This window comes from Hypanus sabinus, chromosome 6 (genome assembly GCF_030144855.1).
Source record: "Hypanus sabinus isolate sHypSab1 chromosome 6, sHypSab1.hap1, whole genome shotgun sequence".
Taxonomy (NCBI): domain Eukaryota; kingdom Metazoa; phylum Chordata; class Chondrichthyes; order Myliobatiformes; family Dasyatidae; genus Hypanus; species Hypanus sabinus.
In genome coordinates, this window is record NC_082711.1 from 95,839,947 (window position 1) to 95,865,361 (window position 25,415).

Consider the following 25,415-nt stretch of genomic DNA (forward strand, 5'->3'; position numbering starts at 1 on the left):
CAAATCCAAATATTCTGTTAACCTTCTGTCTTATTCCAAGCTACTTAGCAAATTTCATTGAAGGCTGAAGATAAATACGCCTGCTATGCTTCTGTTCATCAAAGCATAAATATATTGGGGTCTTTTCTCTAGATTTCCAGGGAACAGTTTATCTTTTATTGAAATACATATCTGCATTTCAAGGTAAGTATTAAAAGGATGTTTTTTTTTATAGTTTTGCATATATTTTGTTTCAAAGTTCGCATAATTTATATTTCAGAATCTACATTCAAGTCCAAAGTGGTATTTTTCTCCTTTCTATCTCAGGCTTCCCCTTTGATTTTTGCTTACTTTGTCAGATTAACCCTACATCTCCATTCCCTTTTCTGCCAGATACATATAACTACTCCAATTCTCTTTCATCTTCCTTTTCAAGCATGAATCAAAAGTATCAGTATACTGTCTTTTATGGAGTGTGAGAAGCATGCAGGAGGATTAGAAAGCAAAATTAAATACTCTAGATTAAATACTCAAGATTTCTGAAAGCAAAAAAAATTATTTGGACCTATAAAAAATACAGATCTTGAAGCCCCTCAATGTAAAAAACTTCTGGCTTAAGATGGTGCTCCCAAATGCATTTGACAGCTCACTGGTTGTTCAAAAGGCTAGAAATGTGACTAAAATATGAATAATAACACCTTTACTGAAATAAATTGTAGTAAATTATCACCACAAACAATGAAAGGCAAGTGAAGACGAAGCAAATTCGAGGGATGAACCATGCTAGTATGCTACTGAATTGACGCAGTTGGAGTGAGCCACTCAAAGAGGAGAGGTCGAGGCGAAGGGATTCTGATGCCCGTACAACTGGCCCGGGTGCGAGTTTGGATCGCTCTGGGCACTATGGAGATTTGGAGAAATCAGTAGCAGCTTCGGGCTGGTGGGGGGCGGGGGGTGAAATCTGGACCTGGAGCAAGTTGCTGGGCAGTGTGTTCTAGGCCCGGTGCCTTTTGCTGCAGCAGTGCCTGGGTCCTAGTGCAAGGTACAATGTGTTGTTTGGACAATTTAAATGATGTACTTGAAAGACAGGGTATTGGAATCAGAGGCAAGATCCAATTTCGCTCGCTCTCCGGCAATATTTACTCCTCTCTCCATGGCACTGAAGCTATGAAGAATGCCCTTGGCTGCTGTGCTCCATGCCTGTTAATATGATGGACTGATACCAAGGCCCGGGCCTATTCTGGGCTGCTATGGATTCAGATCTAAGGATTCTGTTTGGTTCGGAATGTTGCTGCTCACTTCTATTGTTTGCATGATTTGTATTTTTTTCCCCCTTTCTCTGTGTATCAAGTGTTGGTCTTTATATTATTTTTTTTATTTGGTTCTTTTGGGTTTCTTGCTTTATGGCTGCCTGTCAGCAAACAGATCTCAAGGTTGTATAATTTATACATTCTTTTATAAAAAATAACTTTGAATCCTTTGAATGAAATCAGTTCTGTTTACGTGTGCTGAAAGATTTAGACATAGGTTTGTTCAGGTTTTTGTAAGGCAGTTCTGTTTCTTGTTCCTTTGTGATAACAAATACAAGGCGATTAACACCTTCAACAAGGACTATAGTTCATTGCAGACAAATTGCATATCCAATACAGAGATTGAATGAATGTTAGTAGCAAGGAGAGGATTGAAACTAAAATTATTGGAAATACCTCCATGGATTGTAGCAGGATAACCAACCTCATCACAAACCAAGTGCTCATTCAGCAGTGGGACACAATCTGGCCAGAGTGGGTATGAGGAAGACAGAGACATTTGTGAAAATACACCTCAAATGGAACTTAGAGTCACTGCAGCTCACAAGTTGTAGGAAGCTGGAAAAGCCTCACCTCAAGCCAGCCAACAGATCTGGGGATGAGGGGCCGTCTGGGGTGGGAAGATGCAGTTTGGGGTGGGGCTAGAATTGATCCCGGTACTAACTGAGTTCAAATACCTTTGTATTTGAACAAACAAAGATTACCTCAAGATCATTTCTTGTCCTTTCCTTGAGCAGCCATCACCCTTCCTTTCAAGGTTCAGAGATTTAGGCCACTGTCCTTCTGTTGTGAATGGGGACAACAGGATGGCTCACAGGCACTCGGGAGTAATAATATGCTCCTCCCTGCCAAGTTATGGGATATATGCAATGTTCCCCCCTCTTTCAAATGCTACTTCTTTGAATTCAAAGTTGTACACTGATGCTGTTTAGATATTCACTAGTTTGATGCTTTATATTTGGAAATAGGTGAAGATGACTTTAAATTTTTTATGGTTTCTGTGCAGTAAAATAATTTGCATGTTTTCTTCAGAGGGGATAAGTCAATAAAATAAAGAAGACAATGATAAAGAACTAGAATAACTATAATTGATGCAATTAGATAATTAATGTACTGAGAGTTTGTTGCAAAGCTCATCTCTGACTTGCAGGTGAGATTCACTACAAAATAATATTGAAATATGCTTCTCCTGCATATTGAAAGAAAAAAATATCAAAATTAAATGAACTATTGAATAAAATATCAATAAAATAATATTCCAGAAATGCCGAGTAAGTTGTTGACTTAATGGCATCAATCACAGTGGCTCTGCGAAACAAAAGTGAGTATCTTTCTTGACCAAACTGAGAATTACAGTGCAAACAATAGGATAGTTCCTTTCAACAATTTCAAGAATGGATCAGTAGCATAAAGTACATAGTTACTGGCAGGACCCTTATGAAAATTGACTGCTCCGTTCTCAATGCATGACTCTGTAGCTAGGCTCAGCTCAAGCGCCTTCGAAGTTGCATCAATGACACAATTATTGTTGGCAGAATTTCAGCTGGTGACTTCTGGAAGGGAAAGTTGGGAAAACACACACCAGTCCCCATCAAAGCAAAGTCAGTTGTAGAAAGGGTGAGCAACTTCAAGTTCCTGGGCTTTAACATCTCAGAGGATCTATCCAAGGCCAAACATATTGATGCATTAAAGAAGAAGGCATGAGTGCAAATATGACACATGTATATGCAGAGAAGAGGGATATGGACAATGTGAAGGCAGAAATTATTATTTTAATTAGGCATCATTAGTATAATTAATTTAGCACAAGATCACAGACTTAAGGGCCTGGTACTTGTGTTTGTACTGCTCTGTGTTTGAGAATAACAATGCATCAGAGTTATTTCAATAAAATATTTTTTAATCTTACCTCACAAATGGACGACGATTTCAAACAAATGTTACAAATAATGTTTTATCAGTTCCTCAATTTAAATATATTTAAATAAAAACAAAACTTTCCTTCTATTTTAGTGGAGTTGCTTGCAAAAGTGAAAAAAAATGGAGACTGAATTTAATCTTGCTACTTGAATGCAAATAGTACAGGGGAATTTGCATTGTAACCCAAACTCTTTCTTACTCTCTCCACTATTTTACACCTGAAGATTTACATGAAAGGCCACTCAACTCAGAAGAACAGGAGCCCAATCTCATACCAACATGTGACATTTTTGGCAGACACTTGTATGGTCTTGAAGCCTCCAGCTGTACCTGGTGGCAGCAGAGTTTCCAAATTCCAGAGGAACAATGAGTAATTAAATTCTATCATTTTGAAGGACTCCGTTGTGGACCCAGCAGATTAAGGTTATTCTCTTGCACTGGCAGGGAACAGCTGCAACCTGATTCTCTGTGAATTTTTATTACCTCTGACAACAGCAACATTCTTCCAACTGTCTTCAAGTATGTCAGCATTTAGTCCTGCAGATGAAGCCTGGGATTTAAAAGCTCTTGTACATAATGCTCCAAGGGAGTACAAATTGCCCACACCTACTCATTCATCTCCACCCCTAAAACCAAATGAGGGATTTAACATTTGTAGTTCAATTTCCAATATATTTTTGTTTCTCTCTTACATATTTATACAAATACCTGACCAATTTAAAAAGGTTCAAACGCTTTGCTAAGTTTATGAATGAACATGCCGTGTGGAGGCACCTATTGGAAGACCACAATCGGAAACCGTGAGTACTTTCTGATCCAGTGAATTTTATAAATCATGATGAGTTCAATTCACAATTTCCTGGCGTGTTGCTGGCAGAAGAGGTTCTCTGATGGAGGGGGAAAGGGTGATAGTGGACCTTAAGTGCTTAAACCTTTGAACCCTTTTCATGGTACCCTTAGTCTCCCATTTGGCCTTGCTTAAATGAATAACTGACAGACTCATTTAAGCAGCTATTATCTTCCAAAGCACTTGACATGGGCAAAGCTCTCATTATCTAGATCCTGATCCAAAGACTCAGAAAATCTGTGAATCTGTGCTAATCACTGGCAGGTCAACCTAATCATTCCTATATAGTTGTAGTAACATGGCAATTTTCATCATTTAGTTTAATTGCAGTAATAAAATGACTTTTGACATTTCAAGGCTTATTACTGCCTTATTAAGGTTCGCTTTTTTCTGCAGCACATAGCAAAAGCTGAAAACTTAAAAAGAGTTTATGGGAGATGGTCAGCCTATTTCAAGCTGTTTTAGGGAGAACATTAGGTAGGGAAACATTATGTGCATTTACATACCTATGTTTTAACTAGAGGTGGGAGTGGAAGGCCCTGAAATTGTAAATTCTGGGCTTCATCTAAATGCTGGCAGCCCACTTCCTACCTATGGCCTATCTGTTAGATGAGGCTTGCTCTTCTTGGATCAGACAGTCAGACTCCGGTCAGTTGATCTATCAGGCCTCGAGCCTGATTTTCAGTCAGCCTAAGAGAAAAGTACAACACTTTCCTCACTCAGCCTGAGTTACACACAGTGTGATTTGGTGTTCTGAATAGCATAAAATGTTTGAGGCAAGGCCGCATTTCTGCTTGATCATAGTCTTGCTTATCGATCTCAAATGCTTGGCTTAGTTAGATCAATAAACTGTACATGTGTCCAAAACAAGCCAAACCAATTTGAAATCTACTCTACTATTTCTCTTGATTTTTGATCAGTCACACCAACTACAGTACTTCCAGGTTACTGATAAGACCATAGTCCATATGACCATAAGATGTAGGAGGAGAATTAGACTACAGAATTAGACTAATCTGCTCTGCAGGCTCATTTAATATCCGTCCAACCCCCTTCTCTTGTCTTCTTCTCACAACTTTTGACACTCCTACTGATCAAGAACCTATAAACCTCTGCTTTAAATATACATGCAACACACACACAAAGTGCTGGAGGAACTCAGCAGGCCAGGCAGCCTATAAAGAGTACAGTCAATGTTTTGTGCCCGAGACCTTTCAGCAGGACTGGAGAAACAAAGGTGAGGAGTAGATTTAAAAGGTTGGGGGAGGGGGAGGAAGAAAAATAACCTTTTAAATTTACTCCTCATCTTTTCTTTTTGTCCAGTCCTGCTGAAGGGTCTCAGCCCGAAATGTCAATTGTACTCTGATGCACCATCAATAACTCTCTCTGAGACGTAAAGGCGAGATACCGGCTTTTATTGACTGGAAGAAGGAACAAGCAGTGGTTGACCACCATACTACATCCTGGAGACAGAGAGGCCGGGCTCAGACCTCAATCACCTTTATACCGGGGTCTGTGGGAGGAGCCACAGGAGCAGTCAGCAGGGGGTATATCCAGACAGGTACATGTAGTTCACCACATACTCTTTTCTATTGATGCTGCTTGGTCTGCTGAGTTCCTCCAGCAGTTTGTGTGTGTTGCTTGTATTTCCAGCATCTGCAGAATTTCTCTTATTTGTTTTTAAATATACATAATGACTTGGCTCCACAACTGTCTGTAGCAATGAATTCGATAGATTTACCAACATCGAACTAAACAAATTCTCCTCATCTCTGTCCTAAAGAGACATCCTTCTCTTCAGAGGCTGTTCCCTCAGGTTCTAGACTCCCTTGCTATAGGAAATATCATCTCCACATCCACACTATCTGGACTTTTCAATATTTGATAGTTTTCAAAGTGATCCCACATCACTCTTCTAAACTGCAGCGAGTGCAGGCCCAGAACCATAAAACACTCCTCAGAAGTTAACCATTTCATTCCTGAAATCATTCCCATTAAGCTCCTTCTATGCCAGCACATCCATTCTTAGATAAAAGGCTCAAAATTGCTCACAGTACTCCGAGTGAGGCCTCACCAGTGTCTTGTAAAGCCTCGGCATCACATCCTTGCTTTTATATTATAGTCATCTCAAAATGAATGCTAGCATTTTATTTGCCTTCCTTACCACCGACTCAATTTGCAGGTTGACCTTTAGGGAATCCTGCACAAAGACTTCCAAGTCCCCTTGCACCTCTGATTTATGAATTTTTCTCCATTTAGAAGATATTCCATGCCTTTATTCCTTCTATCAAAGTGCATGACCATAAACTTCCTTACACTATATTTCATCTGCCACATTTTTGCCCATTCTCCTAATCTGTCTAGATCCTTCTGCAGATTCCTTATTTCTGCAACACTTTGTGCCCCTCCAACTATTTTTGTTTTATTTACAAACTTGCCAAGAAGCAATCAATTCTGTCATCCAAATCATTAACATATACTGTGTAAAGAAGCGGACACCACACTGACCCCTGTTCATCACCTCTAGTCACTGGCAGTTGACCAGAAAAGCCTCCCTTTATTCCTATTCTTTGCCTCTTGCCACTCAACCGATTTTCTATCCATGTTAATATTTTTCCTGTAATATCATAGGTTCTTACTTTGTTTATTATCCTCATGTGTGGCACCTTGTCAAAGGGCTCTGAAAATCCAAGTAAACAATATCCACTGACTCTCCTTTGTCTCTCCTGTCTGTTATGTCTTCAAAGAATTCCAACAGACTTGTTAGGCAAGATCTCTCCTTAAGGAAACAATTTTGACTTTGGCCTATTTTATCATGAGCCTCCAAGTACCCTGAAACCTCATCCTTAATTAATAATGTACCTCAACCACTGATGTCAATATTAATGATATCAATAATGTACTTCTCAACTATCTTCTCAACCACTGATGTCAGGCTAACTGGCCTTTAGTTTCCCATCTTTTGCCTTCCTCCCTTCTTAAAGACTGTAGTGACATTTGCAATGTTCCTGTCCTACGTAAACCTCTGAGAATCTAATGATTCTCAAATCAAGATCACTATCTCTTAAATTACCTCTTTCAAAACCCTGGGGTTTAGTCCATCTGATTTAGGGGACTCATTTAACTTCAGACCTTTCAGCTTCCCAAGCATCTATTCCTTATTAATAGCAATTAAACACAATTCTACTCCCAGACATTATCAAACTTCTAGCATACTGCTAGTGTCTTCCACAGTGCAGACAGACACAAAGTCTTTATTTAGTTAATCCGCCATTTCTTTGTCCCCCATTACAATATTCCCTGCATCATTTTCCAGTGGTCAGATATTAATTCTCACCTCTCTTTTACTCTACATACCTCTTTTATACTAGTGGCCAGCTTACCTTCATAGTTCAGTTTTTGTTTCCTTCTTGCTTTTTTTTTAGTTCCCTTCTGTTAGTTTTTAAAAGCTTCCCAATCCTCTAGCTTCACAATAATTTTTGCTATATTGTATGCTCCCTCTTTTGCTGTTAAGTTGTCTTTTAACTTCCCTCAATAGCCATGCTTGCCTTATCAATGTGGATAATGTAGAGGTTTTATCACATGAGCTGGCCAGGTATTTTGCATTGTCCTTAGCATAAGAGTTTAACACCAGCACAACATTGCATTCCTTAGCTGACTCCTTCTGTGTAAGAGCAAAGGCTCAATTATTAAGAATTATATCAAGTATGAATAAGGATTGTTTTAGGGATTTATCTAATGGAATTTAGATAGTGTCTGCCTCCTCATTATTGGTGAGACCTATCGTAAATCATTTAATTCTTTAACTTATTTATACAATGTGGCCAGTGTGATGCAAATTCCTATAAACTGCGTGTTAAGTCAAGTCAAGTCACTTTTATTGTCATTTAGACCATAACTGCTGGTACAATACATAGTAAAAATGAGACAACTTTTTTCAGGACCGTGGTGTTACATGATACAGTACAAAAACTAGACTGAACTATGTAAAAAAACAACACAGAGAAAGCTACACTAGACTACAGACCTACACAGGACTGCATAAAGTGCACAAAAACATACAATATGTAAAGGAAGTTTTGTAATGATTCTGAAGAGACCAGTATCTGAAAATCTTGGAGACCTATGGAAGGGAGCTTCATTTTCACAATAAAAAATCCTATTGATTTCTGAATTACTACTCCACGATTTATTAAAAAGAGTAGTTCATATAGTGAAATGATTCACAAAGGTTATTTGAAGCATGACTGATGATAAGTGCAAGAAGATGGCTAGAAAATGAAAGGAATACAGTGCAGTGAGGTACACAACTGGGCTGAAGCACACACATTTATACACACTTCACTATCGAGAGAAGATTAACAATAATATTGCACTAAGCTTGAAGACAATCACTTAAAAATTAATTTGGGAAACTCCAAGAAAAACTATGTTGTGCATTTGAAGATTGATTAAGCCTGGAGGAGAGCAATATTGCATTTCAAAGTACATTTATTATTGAAGTATGTATAGATTATACAACCTTGAGATCTGTCTCCTTACAGGCAGCCACAAAATTTAAAAAACCAGAAGAATCCAAGAAAATACCAACAAATGCCCAATGTTCAGGGAGAGAGAAAAAAAAACTAATTTTTCAACCAATAAAAGTTACAAATAGCAATCAGAAGGAAAAGGTACTCCTACAATAATTTCCATCTCTGCTAATCTGAAAAATGACAGGACAACCTTTACTATATCATCTCTGTTCTGGGAACTTTATAGCTGAAGATCCCATTGTTCATGGGACCACATTCCTAAATTGCTGACTGATATGACAATCAGATATTCAAGAAGTGGAAGATTTTGGACTGCCAATTAAGATCAGACCCCCATCACTGACAGAATGCAATAACTCCTTCATTCACATCGGGGCAGCATTTTAACATAGCAGTTAGTGTAACACTATTATAGTGCCAGTGGCTGAGGTTTGACTCGCTTGCTGTCTGTAAGGAGATTGTACATTCTCCCTGTGACAGCATTTGTTTCCTCTGGGTGCTCCAGTTTCCTCCCAGGTTCTGAAGATGAACAGGTTAAAAGGATAAGCAGGTTCAGCAATTCACCAAAAACTCTTGAAATATCTTATTGAAAGTATCCTGACTGCATCAGTCTGCCACAGCAACCTGAATGTGCAGGAACATAAGAAATTGCAGAGAGTCTCTATGACACAAGGCATCCCTCCCCACCATCAGTAGGAGGCACTGCCACAATAAGGAAACATCAATCATTAAAGACCCTCACTATCTGGGCCATGTCATCTTCTCACAGTCACTTTTGGCAAGAGCTACAGTAGCTTAAAGTCCTATAACACTAGGTTAAGAAGAGCTGCTTTCCTTCAAACAACCTGCACACCCCAAATCACTACCTCAGTATGACCACTTTGCACTAAAATTATTTGTCTTCTTTGAACTGTATTTTCTAAGGAGCCATGGGATCCAAGGGGAAATTGCTTTGTGGACCCAGAACAGGTTTGCCCACAGTAGGCAAAGAGTGGTTGTAGATGGATCGCATTCTGCATGGAGGTTGGTTACCGGTAGAGTGACTCAAGGATCTGTTCTGCGACCCTTACTCTTCGAGATTTTTATAAATTACTTGGATGAGGTGCATTAGTGAGTTTGCTGATGACACAAAGGTTGGGGGTGTTATGGATAGTGCGGAGGGCTGTCAGAGGTTACAGCAGGACATTGATAGGATGCAAAACTGGGCTGAGAAGTGGCAGATGGAGTTCAACCCAGATAAGTGTGAGGTGGCTCATTTTGTTAGGTCAAATATGATGGCAAAATATAGTATTAATGATAAGACTCTTGGCAGTGTGGAGGATCAGAGGGATCTTGGTGTCAGAGTCCATAGGACACTCAAAGCAGCTGTGCAGGTTGATTCTGTGGTTAAGGCGGCATACAGTGTATTGGCCTTCATCAATCGTGGATTTGAATTTAGGAGCTGAGAGGTAATGTTGCAGCTATATAGGACCCTGGTCAGACCCCACTTGGAGTACTGTGCTCAGTTCTGGTCGCCTCACTACAGGAAGGATGTGGAAGCCATAGAAAGGGTGCAGAGGAGATTTACAAGGATGTTGCCTGGATTGGGGAGCATGCCTTATGAGAATAGATGAGCTTGGCCTTTTCTCTTTGGAGCGACGGAGGATGAGAGGTGACCTGATAGTGGTGTACAAGATGATAAGAGGTATTGATCATGTAGATAGTCAGAGGCTTTATCCCAGGGCTGAAATGGTTGCCACAAGAGATCACAGATTTAAGGTGCTGGGGAATAAGTACAGAGGTGTCATGGGTAAGTTTTTTTACTCAGAGAGTGATGAGTGCATGGAATGGGCTGCTGGCAACAGTGGTGGGGACGGATACAATAGGGTCTTTCACGAGACTTTTGGATAGGTACATGGAGCTTAGAAAAATAGAGGGCTATAGGTAAGCCTAGTAACTTCTAAGGTAGGGACATGTTCCGCACAACTTTGTGGGCCGAAGGGCCTGTATTCTGCTGCTTGTTCTCTTTGTTTTTATATTTTAAAATATTTTTTTCCTAGCAAATGTAATGCAGTCTGTCTGTGAAGCTGCTGTAAGATTTTTGCCATTGCACCTGTGCACACATGTACGTGAGTAGATGATAATAAATTTGACTTTGACTTTAAAATGTTTGCATTTTCACATTGCTTTTCACCTGTTTCAGGCAGGTGAGTTTTTCACCCATCTCCAAACATATTAAATGTAGCATTGGATATGTATGCCATCGGTTACCAGGAGACCCAGCAATTACGCTCTCCTTTCCTCCCTTGCTGAATTCAAATTCCTGATGGTTCAAATTTAAAAATTCAAAATAAATTTATTATCAAAGTTCGTGTATGTCACCATGGTTCCTTAAGGTTGTTTTAGCCAGGAGTTAAATGCTCCTAATGGGATGTGACTCAAATAGCCTCTGACAACCAATTCCAACTCCTAGCTTGCACGTGTGGCTTAGCTACTAAGCCTGGCAGAACATTTTCTACTGAAAGGACAAGGGGCAAAGGTGGACTACTAGTGCCTTAAAACCAGTCGCTTCAGGCTTATGGGGTTCATCAGTTGGCAGCTCATCTAGGAGAAGGAAAACTCTGATCTCAAACCACCGCTGCCTTACAGCTGTACCATCTCATGGGGAGGGTTTTGGGAGTAAACCCTGAAGGGAAAATCTGAAGCTGGAGTCCCTAAGACAGTCCTATGCTGAGTTCAATGTTGACTGGCAACTCCTGTGATGCTGCTGCCAAACAGTATCGGTCCCTGCCTTTCCTTTGGGTTTATCAGAAGTGTAGAGAGGGAGAGTTTGCTCCATGGACAACAGCTTGCTCTCCATATTGTACTGCCCTGGCTTGTATATCTAGACATCTAGGACACAACATCCATGGCTGACCTTGACCGATGGAGGCCTCAGATATGTCACATACAACCCTGAGATTCATTTTCCTTCAGGCATACTCAATAAATCTATAATAGAAAAATAACCATAATAGAATCAATGAAAGACCACACCAAAAGAGCATTCAACCAGTGTGAAAAAGACAATAAATTGGGCAAGCATTAAAATAAATGGGAGTAATAATGATAAATAAATATTCAACAGATATTGAGAAACTGAGAAAGTGAGTCCATTGGTTGTGAGAACATTTTAATGATGGGGCAAGTGAAGTTATCCCCTTTGGTTCAAGAGCCTGATGGTTGGAGAGCAGTAACTGTTCCTGACCCAGGCGGTGTGAGTACTGAACCTCCAGTACCTTCTTCCTGATGGCAGCAGTGAGAATAGAACATGGCCTGGATGGTGGAGTTCCTTGATGATGGATGCTGCTTTCCTGTGACAACGCTCTGTATATAAGTGCTGAATGGTGCAGAGGGATTTACACTGATGGACTGAGCTATATCCACTAGTTTTTGTAGAACTTCCTGTTCCAAGGGCTACTATTAAGACTTGAAATTGGTGTCCTGAGTATTGGAGAAAAATTCCTATAATCTGTCCTATTCAGGACTTTACAGCATTGGCATATTTTCTGAAGTATGAATGTTATTTTAATTTCCCACACAACTGTAATGATAAGCTTTCCATTTGACAAGTAAGCTTAAAGAGAGAATAGAAAACAGAACATCAGAAAGCCCAAATGCATAACTTGAATACATTTCACAGAAAAGAACTGAAGAACAGAAACATACCTACTGATTTGTTCCTCCTGCTGCATATCCACACATTCACATGTCCAGAGTTTCAGTTTTACTCATACCCTTTCCAAGATCCACTGCTTCAGGCCAGTAACCCTCCTGCCTCTATTCTTGGGGATTGATGTAATGTGTTTGCAATGCTTTAACTTTAATGTTGATACAGCAATTCCATTTTCCTCTGTTCAATGACATCATGTACTTTTCATTTTAGTGGATCAGTAATTCTGTATGCCCTTCTATTGGCATCTTCACTAAGGTTCCTTTTCACAGTACTTCCTTTTTTATTTTCTGATGTTTAACTGACAAATGTTGCTAAGATTATTAAATCATTTTCAGAACAATGAAATTCATCAACAAGAGTGCTTTGGTGATATCAACACAGACTGTGGTGGTTGAGCTCTGAAGGTCATAGCCATCGAATTACGAGAGAGCAAACGCAAGGGAGGAGCTCATACTTGCCCTTCTCTTTGTTGCAGAACTATTTACTGTGGCTTTTCCTTCAGCACTTCACAACTCAACCTTTCATCTCAGGTTCTGAGATGCCAATTTAGACATATCATGGAACCCAATGGGGCAACAGCAACATCCATATTCCACCCCTCCCCACCCAGCCCCATAACTTGCAGGTTCCCCTGCACACACCAGGCCATTCTGACTTGAAAGTATAATTCTGAGTCCATCCTCTGTAGCATTTTGGGAGTACCTTCCTCAGATAATTCTCTACTACCTTTGCAAAAATATTCTGAACAGACAATTACTGGCATATTCTTATTGCTCTGTCCCTGTTACTGATAACAAGGCATTTTAGAAGCTTATAAGATCACAAGTTACAAAACAGGTCAACTTTTGTATAGCAACACACGCGAAATGCTGGAGAAACTCAACAGGTCAGACAGCATCAATGGGAATTAATAAACAGTCAATGTTTTGGACTGGAAAGGAAGGGGTAAAGACAGAAGAAGAAAATGTTGAGGGGAGAGGAAGGAGACAAGCTGGAAGGAGATAAGTGATGCCAGATGGGTGGGAAAGGTCAAGGGCTAGAGAAGAGGGAATCTAATAAGAGGGGACAGTGGACCACAGGAGAAAGTGAAGATGAAGGAGGCCCAGGGATAAGTAATAGGTAGGTGAGAAGTGAAAGGTCAGAGAGGGGAATGGGGGGGCGGGGGAAGGGATTGGTGGAAAGATTTATTCACCAGAGTCAGTAACAGATATTTATGCCAGCAGGTTGGAAGCTACCCAGATGGAATACAGGTTGTTGCTCCTCCACATTGCGGGTGGCCTCATCTTGGCACAGGGAATGGGAATTGAAATTAAAATGTTTGGCCACTGGGAAGTTCCTCTTGTGGCAGATGGAGTGGAGGTGTTCGACAAAGTGGACCCCAATTTACAATGGGTCTCACCAATGCAAAGGGGGCCACAATCAGGAGTACCAGACTCAATAGGTGGCCTCAGCAGATTTGCAGGTGAAGTGTTGCCTCATCTGGGAGGACTGTTTGGGGCCCTGAATGGAGGTGAGGGCGGAAGTATATGGGCAGGTGTAGCACCTAGGTCACTTGCAGGGAAAAGTGCAGGGAGGGAGATTGGTGGGGGGGACAAATGGGCAAGGGAATTGATCCCTGTGGAAAATGGAGAGAGGTGAAGAAGTAAAGATAGGTTTAGTGGTGCAATCCCTTTGGAGATGGTGGAAGTTGCAGAGGATAAAGTGCTGGAGGCGGAAGCTGATGGGGTGGCAGGTAAGGACAAGAGGAACTCTATCACTGTTAAGGCAGCGGGAAGATGGGCTGAGTATCATTGGCAAATGAAGGAGATGCAGGTAAGGGCAACATCGATATTAGAGGGAGGGAAACACCATTCTTTCAAGGAGGATATACCTGATTATCTGAAATGGGAAGCTGTGTCTTGGGGACAGGTGTGGCGGAGGCAAAGAAACTGAGAAAAGAGAGTAACTTTTGTAAATGTAGTAAATTCTGGTTAATTAGATATCGGTTAATTGGGGCCACCGCTTATTTGGGACAACTCTCAAAGAACAAAAAAAAATCAAGAAAATTGCTGAATTTCCTTAATTTATATGAGATGCTATAAAGCTTAATTGAGACAGGAAACTGTTGCCAAACATATTTTAACTAGTATCAGTCAAGTGCATGTCGCGTGGCCATTACATGAAGCTTAGAGCAAATTGATTTTAAATAGCATGACTTGATAGTTTCTTTTCAAAAAGCAGCAGTTTTTGTGACTGGTAGTCAGCGAGAAATAAACAGTAAGACATTTTGGAACTTTTGCTCACTGTAATTTCAAGCAGTCAGGCTTGGAGATGCCAGAAACAACTGGGAGTGAAAATTAAATGGTTTCACTACTTCAACAAGTTAGAAGCTACAAAGAATTTGAAGGTATTGACAATCATCTCAAATGTTACAATGAAAATGTAGATTTAGAGAATGTAATCATTGAAAGCACTATTTGAAAGCAGTCCACTACTCTACACTGGGTGTCTTCACTGATATTGCTCATTTACAGTCAATCAAAAGAACATGTCTGTGTACACTGAATGAATCCTTCCTTCGATAACTATGAGGAACTAATATACAGTTTTATAGTACCGTAGTAGCTTTGCTTACATTCTAATTCATTCCATATTTTATTTAAATACGTAATTTGGTACTCAATTAAACGGCAGTTTGCTCTTTTTTATACCTTTTTAAGTATTTATATGAAAGTTTGGCTAATTGGGGCAACGACTCAACGGGGCCAAAATGTACTGGTCCTGGTTTGTCTCAGTTAACTGGAATACACTGTATTTCTAGCCTTAGTAAGAAATAGGCAAATATGATGGGGTGAGGGGGATTGTTTGTTCCAGGTAAAGCAGCCAAATTTGGACTTCTGATGAAATTTAAGGTCATGCAGTGAAAACTGCAGATAACATCATGAAATATTTTAATGTTGTCTTTTAAGTGAATTTTGTATGAATCTTTTGGGGAGGGAGGCAAACATTTTCATAGTGATGCATACATTTGCTAATGCTCACTTTCAGGTGTATTGGGGTTCTGGAATACTACCATGTGGCAGAAAATTCTTGTTCATACTTGGGTCTTGGCATCTGTCATTCTCGGGCAAACTTACTGCCATGAAGTGGGATGGATGTGCCGACAAATAGACCAACAACTGGACACCTCCCAAGCTGAGACTGCACAACAAGCAGTAAGCCAGAGATCTGAGCCTCACTGGTTGTCACAGCCATCTTGCTGATGCGTCTGTCTGTTTGTGCATTGTTCCGGCCCAGGAGCAAGGATTCCATGATCCAGGAGCCTGTTTCCAATGGAAGAATGCATCTAGTACAGTGGACAACTGAGCAGTGTGGAGGTGACAAGTAATGTCAGGACAGAAGAAGATCTCTTACATTATTATTCATTGGGCTGCCAGTGCCTTGAGTGTTCCCACAAGAAACGCACATATCAGGATAAATTAATATGGGGCATATTTCCCCATCTATAAGATAATTCTGAAGTAAATAGGCAGTGGAGTGGCAATCAAGAAAAACAATCTGAATACTTTCCAGATCTAATTACTCTACAGCAAGGATTTGTTTTTAAAAGCAGTAAGTAGCAGGTGTCAAAGCTTGCCCACTAACTATTCCACTCTCTGATACTGAATTGCAGAAAGTCTTCTGTGATGTACTCTAGGTTCTAAAGACTCCACATCTGGTTGGGTCAGTGACCAAGGATGTCTGAAAAATCTCCATACTCGGTGTAAGTTTGGAAATGTGATATCTTTGAAGTTGTTTCCACAGTGTGCCCTTATTCTGATTTTGCATCCAAATAAATGGCAGGATGAGATGCAATTCCTTACAACCAAATGTTAATTGAACTGAACTTTTACTACACGTAACCATCAACTCTATGAAAGATGGAACACCATTTTAATAGTTAAGAAAACAATTCATAAACTAAGAAGTATACCTTTTAAGTAAAATTGAAAGTATCTTCAAACACAATGTATCATTTCTGTCTGAACTCTAATTAAGCTGGAACATCTATGAATAAAATGCAATTGTTCTACTTCAGGTACTGAGCATAACTGAAACAAAGAACCTGTCAGCTTGACATCAGTGGAGGGAAAAAAGATTGGATACTATTGACCCTTGCAAAAGGACTGCAGCAAGCAGATAGATCTGGAAATATCATTGTTGCATTGGTACAATGTGTGCAGGAGCACTTCGGTTAAATTTCATAAAGCGCTAATGATATGGGAGGTCACTGAACACAATTTTCACTTTCTTATCCCCAACCATTGCAACCCAGCAGTCCCCAAAGGCTGCAGCCTGCATGAACTGAGTGAATTTTATATTTCCATTGGACAATACATTATTCCCTAGACAATGATAGAGCTTATTTCTTATTGACTATTATTATACCCGCACTTTTAGATTTAGTATTAACGACGTATATTATCTGTATATTTGCATTGATATTATTTTTGTGTATTTTTACTAATAAATACTGTTAAAAATAGTATCATCAGACTTCAACGGACCTCTCTATCTTTGCTGGTAAGTTACCCAGTTACGGGGTTCGTAACACAATCTCCCCAGGCATATCCCTCTACCCCTTTAGTGTTCACCTGAAGCTATATCTAATGCCACAGGTGGGCCAAAATTTGTACATACAGTGGAACAAGCAGCCTGTAGAGCTATGGCAGGCATTGGAAGCTTGCCCAAGTTATTTTGTTGAAGCCCAAGGGCCTACCATTGTGGGCACATGATGAAATACATCAGCTGTCTTCATGCCAAATTAGGTTGCCAATTTTCTAACCCATCAACATTTGGGATGATAAACATGATGGATTCATGCATGTGTGGATATGCCAGCCAATCAGATAAACACTGTTTACTATCTTGATGACTATTATATTAATGAAGGAACAAAGATTGAAGATGAAGATGTTGCATTCTTTCCTGAGTCCTTTTCATCTTAAATTGTCTAGCATCTGCTTTAAAATTAACTTGGTAGAGATTAAAAGATTTAAAAACTTGATTGAAATATTTTCCCTTAGGGTGCTAAAATTAGCTAGAACTCCACATCCAGTTTGGCAGTCTCTGAAGAATAATAAATTGCCACCTACTTTCTCTCAACATAATGTCTCAACTGAAATCTGCCATGTCTGATTGCATTAGCAACCTAAAGAGAGAACTGAGAGAGCATGCACCAGATGGAAAATTTACCATAGATGTGTATTAGGCATAATGCAATTTGATATGCCTGGGACCAGCCGGAGAGATCGATTAGTCCTTTGCAATCCTAAGTTCCTGACATCATCTGCATAAGAGAACCACTTAGAAAACTACCATGCTGTTTTCTGTATCTCAATTCGATGTAATAGTTTGCTAATTTGCATCAAATTTAGAAAGGTTTATGGAAAACATTGACAATGATTAAGCATGTTGCCCATAAGATGATGTATTTACTAAAGGGAAATATATAATGGAAGATGATTTTTCACCTTTCATTCATGGTTTGACCAACACACATATCTGTCTGTAAAATTCAATATTCAAGTGACTTCCGTCATAAATTTTTAAAAATGTAATATAGTTCCACTAATTAAAACCTGGATTAAGTCAAATGAGTCAAAACAGGTCATGTGTGCTGGGAGAAAAATAGGCATCATCCTGCATTTTCCTGAGTAGTGTCAGCAAGTCATGTTGCATTTGTCAGGAAATTTAGAGCTTCCACATCAACAGGAAGGTCTCGAGTTATTTGGTATTACTTGCTATTTCCTAGCTTTGCTCCTCAACACAGACAAAATCCCAACACTAATGGTGAGACTAGACACATGGAGAGGACTAGCAGAAAAGAAAATTCTAGTCAGTTTTACATTCTATTGAACTATTTGAGATTAGATTAATGTATTTCATTTTTTTCTAGTTTTTGAAACTGTTGGCTGTTAATTACTCTTTAAAGCATTGAGAACTCTGAAATTGCAGCAAAAGTGCTAGGTCATTCACAAACAATGAGGATCATTGAAGCTGGTAAGCCTGAGGGTAAGTCGTTATTAAAGTCTCCTAGTGCGCAGGCTTCCCATTTAGAGATGTATAAGGTTACTGAGTGGGTTAGTTCTGACTTTATTCAGGAAATTACTTTTAGAAGACCGAGAATGTGTAACAATAAGAATGGTAGTGATGAAAGGTTAATGATAAAGGCGCTAGATTGAAAAAGGGCAAAAAAAAATTCAGATCCCAAATTAACTAGGCATGACATTCAAATGAGTTTGTAATTGTGCAGTGGAAAAGTAAGATGCAGATGATACAAAGTTCAGCTCAGCAATTTTTTTATTGGTGCCATGGATACTGACTTGGTAATTGATACACAGTTGCAGAATGCTAATTTGATATGAACATTATGAAATTGGGGCTTGGTGCTTCAAATGATGGTCTCCTTAACAGGCATTAAGCAACAGGAAGGACCCCCCCCCCCCCCCGTTAACATTAACTAAAGTAACGATCACCCACTTGAACACTGGCAATTTTTTTTCTGCTGCCAAAATCCAAGACAATTCTTGAATTATTTTAAATCATTGAACTATAAATGTGGGCATAAGACTCCAAATAGTGTGAACTACAGGAATTACGGGTGCTAGGCTGGCATCACTAAATATCTTGAGGCTACTTTGCTTGCTTCTCTAGCTCTCATTCCCATCACCTTTTCAGCATGTGTTGAGAGGTCCTGCCAGAGATATTGGCTGTTTCTCTTCCTCCTCCACCAATGCCTACAATGCACTATTGAAAACCTATGAAGACCTCTCTGCTCATGTGGCAATATACTTGCTTATCTTTTGCCTTAACTGAACTTCTAGAGTCATTGCCAGCATCGATTGAAGACATTGCAGACTTCCACTTTAAGGAATGCACCCTCATCTTGGTCAGTGGAGGTTAGATCTAAATGAACAAGCCAATGCTGAAAATGCCTCACCATGTGAGGTGATAAAAACAGTGCAGTTAGCCAAAATCATTGTGAGTGGCTTAACCAGCTGCAATAAGATGGACATTTTAGTTCTATACCAAGAAGTGAAAAGTAGCGTAAATGCACATTCATAAATTTGTGATATTGATAATATTCCTGCCATGTTTGCTAATTATACCATTTAAACAGAAATTGTAATTTGAAATTACATCACTGGCCCTTAAGTGACTTGGATTATCTTGAAGTTATGAAACAACTGGTAATATATATCAATGTTTCCTCTGACATATATGGAAAGCTTATCAGCTGGTTATTATAGTCGTCCCTTTTGTACAGGTCATACCTTCCCCCAGGAGAAATTCCAATGTTCCAGAAATATGAAACCCTGGCACCTGCACTAATTCCTCAGCCATTCATGTGGCAAATCATCCCATTCTAACCCTCACTGGTTCATGGCATAGACAGCAATCCAGAGATTACTACCCCAGAAGTGCTGCTTTTCAGCTTTTTACCTAATTCTCTATATTCTGTCTTCAGGACTGCCTCCCTTTCCCTACCTGTGCCATTGGTACCAGTATATTACATGATTTCTGGCTGCTCACCCTCACACTTTAAAATGCTGTGGACACGATCCAAGACATCCCTGACCCTAGCACCTGGGAGGCAAAGTACTATCAGACTATCAGGGTGTCTCTTTCACACCCACAGAATCTCTTGTCTGGGCCTCTAACTATAGAATCCACTATCACTATTACACACCTCTTCCCCCCCCCCCCTGCTTCCCTTCTGAGCCACAGAGAAAGACTCAGTACCAAAGATCTGGTTGAGGCAGCTTCTACCACAGCACAATCATCCCATCCAACAGTATCCAAAGTGCTATAATCTTTATTGGGGGGAATGGCTGCTGGGTTACTCTGCATTCGCTGCTTATGCCTTTTCCCCCTCCTGACAGTCACCCAGGTACCTGCCTCCTGTAACTTAGGGGTGCCAACCTCCCTGATTCTACCACCTCCTCATCCTTCCACATGAGCTGAATGTCATTGAGGTGTGGCTTCATTTCCCTAACAAGGTCTCCAAGGAGCTACAGCTCAATGCACCATGAAGATGTAGTTATCAGGGAGTCTCGAGGTCTCTCAGTGTTTTTGCAACAATTACAGAAAGCATACCTCTAACTCTGGAGCCATTGTAACTGCTGTAGTCATGTAATAACAGACAAAGAAAGAGAAAAAAACTTACTTAAAATTGCTGCCTCTGCTTGCTCAGGCCTGTTCTCACCAAAGCTTGTTGAGCCAAAGTCTCCCACTCCAATAATGGCTGCTCCATTTGCACCACCATTGCATTTGTTTTTATTGGCTCAAATTGAATTCCATCTCAACGGCTTTGTTCTTTTTAAAAGGCTCCACCTTTCAACAATGTCTCTCTCTCATTCTCTACTTCAAGTTATGATTCAAGATATTATAAGCTTCTGATTCTCAGCTCTCCAAATTTGCTAAATTTATCACTTTAGGAATAAAAGTGATGCAGGGTTAACTGTTAAGAGTTAATAAATGTTTCCACATCAATGATATGTGTGTTAAATGAACTTCAGTGACAAGTCTTGGGGAAAAAAAAAAGTGAATTCACTGTTCAGAACTGTTGAACAATAAATGGACATGGCAACCATTAAGAGACAAGCCAACCGAACAACTCCATTTACTATAAAATGGATAATCAGTTCCACAGCAGGACGTGGAAGCTGCAATTTTAAAATTCTGTCCCTCAATATGCTGGCAGATTAATCTTGATTCATTGCTGTTTAATTCCCATTAGGATCAAATGTAATGTGAAATTGAATATTTAGAGCAAAGTGTTTCTTTCAGCGATGCTGATTGCATTATTTACATGAATGACCTGGAGTGGGAATGAAGAATAAACTTTCCAAGTTTGTCAATGATACAAAAATAGCCAGAAGGACATGCTGTGATGAGAATATTGTGCAATGACCGATAGATAGATTGAATGACTTGGTGAAATATCTCTGAAGGAAGTTTAATGTGGGAATGTATGTCGTCAGGTGCTCTGTTAATAGGAATCAAAAAACAGGTTATTTTCTAAATGGAGAGAGACTGCAACTGAGCAAAATACAGAGGAAGCAATACGTACAATGCTGAAAAAAAGAGAATGGGTCAGGCTGCATCTCTGAAAGGAAATGGACACTCAATAATTCAGGTTGAAACCTTTCATTAGGACCGGAAAGAAAGTGTGGAGAAGCCGGAATAACAAGATATGGGGTGGGGGATGGGGGAAGGGGTGAGCAAGAGATGGCAAGGGATCAGTGAACATGGGTGAGAGGAGGATGATAGGCAGGTGAGGGAAGGGGAGCGTGAGAAACTGGGAGGCAATGGGGGAAGTGATACAGGACTGAAGAAGAGGATGGTGGGCCATGGAATAAGGGGAATGAGGTGAGGAGGAGAACTGAATGGAGAAATGTGTGGGCAATGGGCAGATGGAGCGGGAGGGAAAGATGAAAGAGAAGGGGTGAAGGGGACAGTGACCTTAAGGAAAAGAAAGGGGGTGGCAGCTGGGCGGAGAAGTGTAGTTACCAGAAATTAGAAAAACCTCTGCTCATTTCATCAGCTTGAGGATTACCAAAATGGAATATGAGATGCTGCTTCTCTAATCTGCACCTATTCTCATTCTAACAGTGAACACCATGTTTAGACATGTCAGTGTGGGTGTGGAAAGTGGAATTGACTGCCCTTACTGTAAGGATAACATCAGCCTTTTTAAATTCTGGTGGAAAGCTTGGTTTGTATGGAGGTGGAAGATGTATTGCATACCTAGAAAACTAATATGAGAGAGCATAGGTAATAGGTTACAGGCAGTCCCTGGGTTACGAACGAGTTCCGTTCCTGAGTCTGTCTTTAAGTCGAATTTGTATGTAAGTCGGAACAAGTACATCCGGTATTATTTAGCGTCAGTTAGTCAAACGTTTGCCTTAGTATATAGTATATATTTTACCTTTCTATGCATATAGAACATTTAAGAAACGTATGTACTCCAATAATTAAACCACTGCATTGCTTAGTAATAATTGTAGCTTTCTTTGGGGCAGGGCCTTTCACATTCTCCATTATTCTCACTTTATCACTTATCCTTTAAAATTGTTCTGTTCATTGGCCGACTGTAGCATAATGCTTTTCCAATGACTGATGACGTTTCACTTCTTTCCAAACGTTTTATTATTTCTACTTTATTTTCAATCATGATCACTTCCTGTCAACGGAACAGAAACACTGCAGGTGGTGGGTCCCGACCTCCGCTGGCTCCTGACCTCCGCTGGTTCCTAAGGACCACTACACTGAATTTCCTGGGTTCTAAAGTCCACTGCAGTGAGACAGGTTAAATGGGACAAGTGGGGGCTGTGCTGGGTTTGGGTATTTGATCCTCCATAATATTCCATGTGGAATTTTAAACTGGAGGAAGAAATTTTTTTTAATGAGGTCGAGTTGCGAGCTTAACATCAACCCTGCACGGATGTTACGGGAGTTACTGGATCGACATCAACCTGGCACGGGAGTGGTCTGCCACTGGATCAAAATTGGGAACCTCCGTTCTCGAGCCCGGCACTGATCTCACTGCGCCACCAGCTGACCGAAATGGGGGGGGGGGGAGGGAGGGTCAGGGTGAATTTTGCTAAGAAAAATTTAAGCCAAATACAAAGTTACACAATCAACACAGTGTCAACTGCAATGACCTAAAATGGCAGACAACGCCACGATCCCACTTAAAATGGCGGACAGTGTCATGATCCGACTTAAAATGATGGATGGTGTTCTCCTTCCTTGTTTTGTAAGTACGAGTTGTCCTTAAGTCGGACGTTCGTAACTTGGGGACTACTGATTTTTACACATCAGTCACACCTGCTTATATATATTTCTGTTCATTTATATTAAGTACAACATACACCTTTTTTGATTATCACAACTAATTACAGAATAAATATAATGATTCATGATATCACTATTTGGGGTGGATCATTACTGTGACAATATTGTAACAAAAAGTCTAAATTGACCTACCGACTGTTGAACTTCTCAGGATGTTTCTCCCGCATGATATGGAATCTGTGGGCTATTGAGGCATCCTGAAAGAAAATTAAAGGAGAAATTGAGCAATCATGTTTTAGTTTAATTTATCTGAAATTTAATATTTTCAAAGCAATTTGGGCAGAATATAAAATGGGTTGTTGGTTTGCTATTGCCTACTTTGAGCTAACATGCAAAACAAATTGCTGTCCTGTATATATAATCTTTGAATGGCTCAGTAAACATCTGCGTAAATTAATGTTCCATCTTTGCACTTTGTTTAACCCAAGTATAAATGTAACAGCTCTGCCAGAGTTCCAGACACCAAGTTTGTACTCTTGCAATGGTGCAGTACGAATAGAAAGGACACAATTATTATATCCATTCCTTTCATAAGTATAGTATCATTGCAGAAAACTGAACTCTGTTTGTAGTTCAAAGACACAGGTTTCTTTTTCAAAGGTATTTTACAATTTGCATTCAGTTCATCTTCAAATAAAAGCTTGGGTGCTTTGCAGATATTACATCGAACATGGGGCACTTATTGATGCCAATGGGCTAAAATAATGCTCTGAATTCCTTCCTATTTCAACATCAACTCCATGAAAACACTCTAAACTGCAAGCATCTACTCTTGTTTCTTATCAGATGTACAAGTCAGGACATGTACTGCAAATTCTGACAGATAGTTAAAAGAATTTTCAGATTAAAGCACAATTTTATGGCTCGATTTATTACAGAGCATTCCTATATAAAGATCAAAATTGAGGGCAGAGGAGAACATACCCACTGTTGCGGGTGTTCAGCAGGTCTAATTCCTATTGACTTGTCCTTGTGATTTTTTTACCAATTGTCAAGATCTTCAGCTGTGATGCTGTTATTTGCTGGATAATTACAATCCAATGTCATCCATCTGGTCAGTGTCTAATCCCCTTCCACATCCTTCAAGTGGAAGATAATAGCTTTTTGCCTTCTGTGGCCACTTTTCTGATGAGCTACAAGTAGAGATCTTGATATGTGAAGTGATTTGGCATCTCTGACCAATATAATTTGAGATCCATTTTCTTGCATTGAGAGTAATCTTTGCCTATGTAAAAGAAACTGGGCTTAGCAGATTTATTCTTTGTCCAGTTTCCTTTGCCTGACAAACTTCCGAACTCAAGGATGGTAATGCATTGAAGAAGAAAGCCCTTAACTCCGAGTGGAGTCATCGGGACGCCATCATAACAGCATTTTTTTTAGCAGGCTTTCTTAATTTTAGGAGGCTGAGTTGCTAGCTCGATGCTCAACCCAGCACGGATGGAAAACATGCAAGGGAGCCGGCTGATTCGAACTCAGGGGCCTTCGCTCCGAAATCGGACGCTGATACCACTGCACCACTAGCCGGCTATGGTAATGCATTAGATGGGCAAAATCAGCCTCCTCAATGTCTAATATGTGCTATGATTTCTTTGATGACGAATTAAGTTTCAGCAACGTTTCTTTAAAAAATGTCACTAAGAGTTTAAATAAAGATTTCGTGTTCATACACATTAGCAGAATGAGTCGGGTGAGAATACTCTGCTGACTTAGAACGCTATTTTCATGTACAATTTTTTGATATTCAGTAGCAAAAACACACATACTGTCAAAGTAGAAAAGAAACTTAATCAATATGTTTTTACTCCTTCCAACTTCACGTTTTTTTAACCTTCCTGAAGAAAATCAAACATTTTTCCTCCACCAACTCCCAAGCAGATAACCATTGGTGATAACGTGTAGGTAAACTTCAACCACGCAATTGAAACCTATAATCCAAGCCATAAAACAGAAGAAATGTTCCATGTTATGAAAGAATAGGTAACATTAAGCCGGTGGCCTAAACAAAGAATTCTGGCTGAGTGGTATGAAGCTTCAAGAAAGATTTCTCTTTGAAAAACATGTTATTATTTGTATCAATCATATCTGAAACCATTTTGGAACTCTATGGTATTACATATATGAGTGAAATTGCATCAACATAATTAGTTAAGTGAAGTCAAGCTGTGAATTATGTACAGTATTTGCATCTGATCATAGGCCTCAGTTCCTATTGCAAATTTTGTCCAGCCTTCTCTTATGCATACATGATA

General features: G+C 39.8%; 1 protein-coding gene across 11 annotated transcripts in view; it reads right to left on the reverse strand.

Annotated features, from left to right (window-relative positions):
- Positions 1–25,415, reverse strand: part of dgkb (diacylglycerol kinase, beta) — a 797,915-nt gene that overhangs the window by 269,737 nt on the left and 502,763 nt on the right. For all 11 annotated transcript variants that reach the window (XR_009512720.1, XM_059972636.1, XM_059972640.1 and 8 more), the window contains one exon: positions 23,299–23,363. Coding sequence is in view for 10 of the 11 variants with exons in the window: in XM_059972636.1 (XP_059828619.1) it covers positions 23,299–23,363 (65 nt within the window). In the remaining variant the exon portion in view is untranslated. The remainder of the gene's footprint in view (positions 1–23,298; positions 23,364–25,415) is intronic.